A 7,920-nucleotide genomic window follows, 5' to 3' on the forward strand; every position below is an offset into this window, starting at 1 on the left:
CACATTAATTCACATGAATCTTGCACCAATCCTCTTCTATTTACTCATAGAAATACTTGTTGAATTCGGTTGTCTTTAACTCTGCTATCCCTATTTCTTGACCTAATTTTTGCTCTAGCTCATGATTCCTTGTAGCCAGGTGTGGGCTTGACGTTCCTCTTGAATTAGGAGACCTCTTCTTGATTAACATGGAAGGACTCACTCGACACTTTCTATATAAAAAATCTTTATCATAGTCTCTGGCTATAATTATGGCTTCTGAAATAAAGGATGGTTTTGCATTCTTGACGAGGTTATTTAAAGGTAGATTAAGCTTCCAAATGAATCGATGGAGAAGAGTTACCTCATCCAATCGGAGAAGTTTAGGTGGTATTCTTTTAGAGTCTTCCTTTCCTGGGTTAGCTCCAAAAATTCATTCATTTTATTCTCTCGAAATCGTGGAGGACAAAACCTTTCACGAAGGTGTACTTTCATGGCATCCCATAACTGATTTTGGTTCCAGTGGTTAGATTGACAACAATGCTTCCAACTAATTTGGCATTTCTTACGATTTTTAGATGAGCAAGGGTAAACTTGCTTCTTTCATTGTATCCATTAAAAGTTCAAAACTATCAAATACTTATCATAGCACCACATTTGAAGGCAGTCAGGACTAATACATCTGAGATCTTCATTTTTTTGAAAATTACACATCTGGTGCCTTGGGATTGACACATCCAAAGATTATCAGGATTAACACATCTGAGATGATTAGTTTTCTGAAAATTACACGTATCTTGGGATTAACACATCTAATAGCATGATCCTCTGGGAATTACACATCCGAAGTTAGACCCATGTTTGTCTGAGATATGCTATAAGACCTTGGATAATCGTCCTAGTGTAAAGCATCCAATGGATGGCATTCACATGTCAACTATTCAAGCCTTAATGGAGTTATAATCTTAATAATATGCAAATTAATGAGATATATCCTGAAAATTTATCTAAACAAAGTTTCGGTCTATCCTTCTAGTCATTCAGTCTCTCACTAGTTTCTTAATTTGATCACCCTATGTTTCGGTCTATCCTTCTAGTCATTCAGTCTCTCACTAGTTTCTTAATTTGATCACCCTATGTTTTCCCTCAAAAGGTTTCCTCCCCAATCTTATTTCTCAAATTTATTGTACGAATATCTTGCGTGTGCACCCCCAAGATACGAGCACAATTTCATAGGATGATTGTCTCAACATGTGAGGATATTCAAATCACTTCTATGGCCAGTGGAGATGATTGATTCATCCTCATATGATAACCATCAAGCCCAAGGACAAGGTATGTGTAACCTTCATGATGGAGCATGCAATGAGTGGCCAAGGGCTTTTGAGGTTTTTATCAACTATGAAAGTTGATATTGTGGATGTACTAAAGGATAACCCAAATTTGCAGTTTGCCCGATGAAAGGGCATGATGGCTAGGGGGCTATCTTTTGCATCATGGCTGGTGGATTGTCTTTAGCATGGTGCATGCTTCATTGTATTTAGATTTGGGTGGATGCAGTATGATGGGGACATAGTAGCAGGAAAGGCCTTTGATTGACCAAGACTTACTCTCATGCTTGTTGAGCTACAGAGATGAAGATGGCATGAATCTTGCTGTCTATGAAGTTTGTAGAGGTGAGACTTTGTCTTTATATTAAGAATGTCTAGTGTTTTTTGCCCCTTGTTATGAATCCAAAGACAATGCCACGATCACTAACAAGTTTACTTGTACTTAGAGAGCAATGAGATTGCAGCAAAGAAAGCCCCCAATGAGAATTGGGTAGATATCCTCAAGATAAAGCTATGGACAAAGTTTTAGGAGACACGGAGACTGCAACCATTTGTTAAAGGCCACTTCACAATGGCAATCAAAGAGGTAACCTACAAACAATTTCAATATCCCAAAGGCTTGGAAGGTAGCAAACCAATTTAGTTGATCAAGTTTCTTGTTTTCATGTTTACCATGCTAAAAAAATATTGCTGTGGGATGTTATGTGTTGTTGTAGTCTTATTCCGAACTTTTTGTATGTATACCTATTAATTAATGGCCTAGCACAAGCATTAATTAATAGGTATAACTAAGGTTTTGAAATAAGGGATACCCTATGAAAACCTTACATTACACCCCCCTTCTCTCTCTCTCTCTCTCTCTCTCTCTCTCTCTCTCTCTCTCTCTCTCTGCCACCCTACACCGCAAGGAAGACTAAACCTTTGAGCCTTTTTATAAGAGATCAGCCTCCAAAAAATAGAAGAAGGGCAAGGACGACGCCAACATCTTCAAGATTAGTCTCCCAAAAATATAAGGGCATGGACGCCAACATCTCTGATTATCCTCTCGAACTCGTTCAAAATTATTTTTAAAAAACCTTAGAAGTAATCATGTGCTGTGTTTTTATTTAATCAAATGTAAAAAAATGTGTGTTTTTATTTAATTAAATGCAAAAAACATTAGAGTGCCATATTTATGGTCTTTGATTTTATGATTAAGCGAAAGAGACAAATGTTTTTAAGAGAACATCGTATGCTTGTGATGCTCCCACTTAATAATCACGATACAATTCAAGAAAAATAAAATTTTACATAATTTTTTTTGAGGCAGAAAGAGAACAATTCTGTATATAATCAAGAAATCTTACAACAATCTGATATGACGCACTCTTGAAGGAAAGAACTCGAACCACCCAACCACCCCCAAGCTATCTCACTCGCACTCACACTCGCACTCTCATAAAAATCTCACTCTCTCTCATAAAAATCTCACTCACACTCGCACACGCACTCATACTCTCAATCTCTTCTTCGATTTTCTATGTATTCCTCTCCTTCATGTCCAAAAGCCAAAAGTAACCCTTCTAAAGCTTTTTCGATTCACATGTATTTTTAACGTTTTATCTTTTTTTTTTTTTAAAAAGCGTGTTCGAGAAGCTTTCTTCATACACGATCATCATTCTCAAGAGATTATGTTTTTTGTAAACAATGAAAAAATAGCTCTTTTTCGTAATGCTCTATTTGTGCCTCGGTGATCCGATGATGTTCAATAGCTTATCTCGAACATTCCATCCTCCTCTTCGACATTACATCGCTTCATCCGAGGCTAAATCTTCATTCTTGACCTCCGTTTAGGACCTGCAATGTCTTGACACGAAAATTTTAAACTTAAAACCACTCAAAGCCCACTTTGGAGTCACCAAACGGATATGAAATAATGAGAATCACAAAGATTTCACTTAAGCAAAGTTATTCTATATATAAAACAGAAAAATTCTCATACAAAACTTCACCTAATTCCACCTCTAACTTAATCAAAAATCACCCACAAAAATGACAACTATCTGAAAATGACCAAAACCAAAAATTTCTTGCAACACAAAATTTTATCAAAGTAAGTTAGATGTCTATATACTTTCTATAACAAAAATTTATGAAAAATATTTATATGAAATTAGAAAACGTGACAAGGACAACATAATATGAAAAGCCGTCATTGAAATTTTGCATGACCTGTCAAAAGGTAACCCAAGAATTAATTCTCAACCCAAGAAAACAAATCTCACTAAAGAAATAAAGAAACCCCTTTCATTGTTGAGGTTAGGATGACCAACTCAATGGTGGAGAGGATAGTCCTGGACCATTGAGAAACGTTCGAGATATCAATCAAAGGATGGTTGACTTCCATTGAGGTGACAGAGTGCCCATTTGGTGATGAAAATGGTTGTCATGATGATTTCGATGTCACCATGCCACCTTGTCGACTTGAAGAGCCTGAACCAACCCTACAGAGGAGATAATTTTTCAAAATTTCTACCATGTAAGATACTAAATAGATAGTTCTTCATTTATTGCAAGAAACTCAAGTTTTTATGTTTTGTATTTCCTCATTGATGACAACAGAGCATGCATTCACCATCATCCCACCTTCCCAATAGTTGCACCTATGGAAAACCCTCGTTGGATAAACTATTTTAGCACTCTTTGTGGATTAAAAGGTTGGGGCTTTCATTGAAGATATGGAGAAGGACGTTACAACTCTCTCAGTCTCTCTCTCAGAGAACTCACACACACAAGCTAAGGAGACTAGAAAGGTTGAAAGACATGTCGCTAGTGATCGCCTGATATGAGAGCTGAGATTAACGAGTAAGGGGGATTCAAGCAAGAGTCCCAAGGACCGTGGGGACAACAAGAGAGACATGAGGATATTCACCAGCACTTCCATTCAACATGAGGAGACTATATCCTGTCTTCATCCCCCATACCTGCTAAAAGCCCAATCAATAGAGTAGCATGCCTATGTCTGATGCAATAAATGAAGCTCTAGGAGACAATAAATGAAGCTCTAGGAGAATCAATGTGTCCAAGAGATCAGGTCTCTTTGGTGTGTGAATTGATTTCCTCCAAAAGTTGTACCTTTCTTAGGAACAAATCATAACTCTTACATACAAAACAAATTGCATTAAGCTTGTCACACACATGTAAGATCACTTGGTATGAAACATCTTATACTTGTAGTAAACAAGAGTTGAGCAGAGTTTGAATTACTTTCACAGCCTGTTCACTATAACCATAACAAATATTCATGATGTTAAAGCTGTGCCATAAACAGCAAACTGCACAAATGAACACTTGAGCTCTATGACAAATCCACACTTCTCTACTCTCCAGGTTATCTGCTGGATTAGCTGATGGTCGGAAAGAAACTTGGCTGATATCGAATGGAGTTACAATAGATGAAAGAAAAGGAGAACTACCCTGGAACAATGGCCACACCAAATTAGCCATACACCTGAGGGAGTAAATACTTGATTCCCAACCCTGATCCGCTTCCATTAGGCCTCCATGTGCATTCAAAAAGTCTTTGAGCTCAGATTGAAATTTCCCTTTTGAAAAAGGATTAAACCTATTATCACTATGGTCTCCAGCTAGCCAAGAAAGATACTTGTGAAGTCTTTGGTCTGTTGTGGTGTCAAGACAAAAACAGCTGTCTAGCTTAGAAATAAGTCTTATAAGAGACTCTCCAGTTTGTAACCAGAAATGTGCTGTAATGCCAATCAATCCAGCCTCACCAGAGTCATACAAGTGCTGAACAGTTGCAGCTAATATGAGTGTATAGGCCGCTGAAGCCATGCTACACTCCACACCTGCTCTTTCCCCAATAATTCTCGAATTGCATTTTCGCAAGTTGAATTTTTCTCTAGTATTCTCCTCTTCAGACATGGGGGATCTTTCATCATGTGGGTGACTGAATCCAGCTGCAAGTACCTTGTACGAGGATGACAAAGCCGTGTAGATGTCCAAGCACAAACGATGCATTAAATGCACTTTTAGGTGTTTTCCATTATGCATTAGATGTTGCCTCTTAGACATTCGTAGACCTTCATGACCTAAAAATTCTTGATGAGCCTCTTGCAAAATCCTGACCAATGCACTTTCCAGAATTTGGCAGCATGACCAGGGATTGTCATTGTTCAAAAACTCCCTGAGGCCTTGTTGAGCTTCCTCGTGCAATGTATCTTCAAGTATAAACATATTACTTTGGCTTTCTGGCAACATTACGATTGATAAGCGTGAGTGTGCACAGTGGCTTTAAGCTTTGCAGGGCTAAAAAGAGGGTTGGAAGCTTACCCCAAAGGCCAACTTTTTGAAGGATGCCATCAGCATAATTTGTGGGAGTTACATTACACCTCTCACACATGCAGTCAAAACGGTACTTCGACCATAGCTCCATCTTCCTCATGTTCTGCTAAACATTCAGAAATGCTGCATATCACCACCATAAAACAAGGTACAATGCAAAGCACAACACTGATATTACTATATGTGACTTAGTTCCAAAACAAAATGCAATACCTTTGGCTGGAGCAGATCGGTGTAGGAGATGCACACTGCCTCTAGCTCATTGATGTTTCGGATGGATCGTAAACAAGCACGAGGACCATACTGTCTTACCACTGGCATACAATCAGAGGCCAAATCAGATTATCATTATATCCAGGAAATCTATTGATCTGAAATGATTCATAACTTTGCTTGCCTTGGTTGCCAGCCCTCTCAAACCAAGGGAATTGGCAAGATTCCAATCCCCAAGCTTCCTCCAAACCCTTGATGTCCATGTCAGGAACAAGGGTAACCTCAAGAGTGTTCAGAGGAATGGTTGGACCACCTAAAATAAAGCTGTAAAAAGCATTCGGCTGGCAACTGTGGTTGATCCAAGAGAACATAGGGCTGTAAACCGCAGTGCCAAGCTCGTCAAGCCACTGGCCACCCATGGCTAATGTGTCCACTTGGATACGCACTCCATTGGTAAAAACTTGACAGATGACCTCTTCTACAAGCAAGATTTCTTCGTCCCGGGACAACAGGGCAGTGTCCCGCAACTTGTGTCCACTTCTTTCCATGTCTGCACGGGCGATTCCACCTGTACAGACAGGAAGTTCCGTACACTCGCATCTTGCCGTACAGCTTCTCCATGCATTTGGTGGTGTGGAGTATCTAGCATGGTGCATAAGTAAAGCTGCTTCCCGTAATTCCTTGGCAATTAGTTGCTCCTCCTCCTCCTCCTCCTGTACGCTCCTTTTATCGTCATCTGAGGGTCTTTGTTGCAAAAACAAGAGGCTAAACCGGTTGCTGAGCAAGCTTCCCAGACGGCAGATTTCCACATCGCAACCGTCCCTTAAAACTGCTAAGAAGCGGCCTGTGTTGTTGAGAGCTTCATGGTGTGCAAGGAGACGCAGAGCGGCCCGCAGATCGCAGGTGCCTCCGAGAGAAGGGAAGCTCGTGGACCCTCTCCAAGCAAGAATAGGAGGAGGATCAGGCGCAGCAACAACTCCGATCGTTGCGAAAAGACCGCACTCTCCAGACTCAGAGTGCAGGGAAAGATCCAAGTCCCTGCAGTGGGCAGAGCAATAGCCCACTGCACCATGGCAGAGGCCCACGCAGGGGCAGCGAGAGGCGAAGCAGGGGGCAAAACAGGCGGAGCAACGGTAAGGCAGGTGGGCGTCGGAGAGCGCCGCCGCCAAGGGGAGCAACCCCTGAGACCACAAGGGGGTACCCACAGGCGCGAAGGAGCTCGACGACAATCTCAAACCCACCATGAGTAACTCTTGTATAGTGGCGAACGTGTGAACGAGTACCTTAGCGTTAACTACTATACAGCTAACTTCATCCTTTGTTTAGTGTTGCTCTTCATTTTGTACTTCATTGTACCTTGAGCTCTTGCTCTTAGTGAACTAGCCTTCTAGAGTCTCGCTCCCTTGTGTTCTCTTTGATCTGTGAATATTGAGTGTTTGCAGCTTTGTTTTCATCAAAGCTAAGAATGGTATCAGAGCCAAGTTCTCTATTGCTTGGTTTCTATTCCAAGCTTCACATTGTTCAAGTTTTCCAAGCTTTTAGAGCTTCCATTCTGTTGCAAAGTACGGGTTTTAATTGGTTGAAGCTTTCATAGCTTTGGTTGTGCTGCAAACAGCTATCTAACAGTCAGGTGGTGTAGTCGACAGTCCGGACCAGTCAAACACACAGCAGGGTGTAGTCGCGTTAAGTCAGCAAACCAAAATCAAGAGGCTCAATTCGTCAGTAGCAGTAAAATTTTTAGATTCTGTTTTGTTGGAGTCTGTCAATCAATCGATAAACATCGTTGTTTAGCCAAATCTATCCGATAGTTTCCACTACATCACGTACTACAATGTCAAATAAGCGACACATACCAGATAAAATTCTCTAATTGCTCAATTGAGCAATCATCAGACTGAGCAATCGGCCTAGTTTTTATACAATCACTCGCATATGCGATCGTGCACAGGTTTCCAATTCGGCAACAATCACACTAGTGTGTAATCGTGTGTTTTTTTCTTGCAATCACACGATTCTGTGTTTTGTGGTTCTCTAATCGTTTGGATCTCTAATTGAT

General features: G+C 40.4%; 1 protein-coding gene across 2 annotated transcripts; it reads right to left on the reverse strand.

Moving 5' to 3' along the window:
* Positions 1 to 4,499: 4,499 nt before the first annotated feature.
* On the reverse strand, positions 4,500 to 7,114 carry LOC147641747 (protein SET DOMAIN GROUP 41-like). Of its 2 annotated transcripts, none has more exons than XM_086799070.1 (4): positions 6,049 to 7,114; positions 5,865 to 5,965; positions 5,640 to 5,754; positions 4,500 to 5,527 (listed from the first exon to the last, which is right to left on the reverse strand). In XM_086799070.1, exons 1-4 carry the CDS (start codon positions 7,106 to 7,108, stop codon positions 4,515 to 4,517), a joined length of 2,289 nt encoding a protein of 762 aa, XP_086655196.1. In that variant the 5' UTR covers positions 7,109 to 7,114; the 3' UTR covers positions 4,500 to 4,514. The 2 variants fall into 2 exon arrangements, with proteins under 2 accessions (XP_086655196.1, XP_086655191.1); XM_086799065.1 differs by having other exon boundaries at positions 4,500 to 5,557.
* Positions 7,115 to 7,920: the final 806 nt, after the last annotated feature.

Source organism: Cibotium barometz, chromosome 1 (genome assembly GCF_041138505.1).
Source record: "Cibotium barometz isolate CiBa-2024 chromosome 1, ASM4113850v1, whole genome shotgun sequence".
Taxonomy (NCBI): Eukaryota; Viridiplantae; Streptophyta; class Polypodiopsida; order Cyatheales; family Cibotiaceae; genus Cibotium; species Cibotium barometz.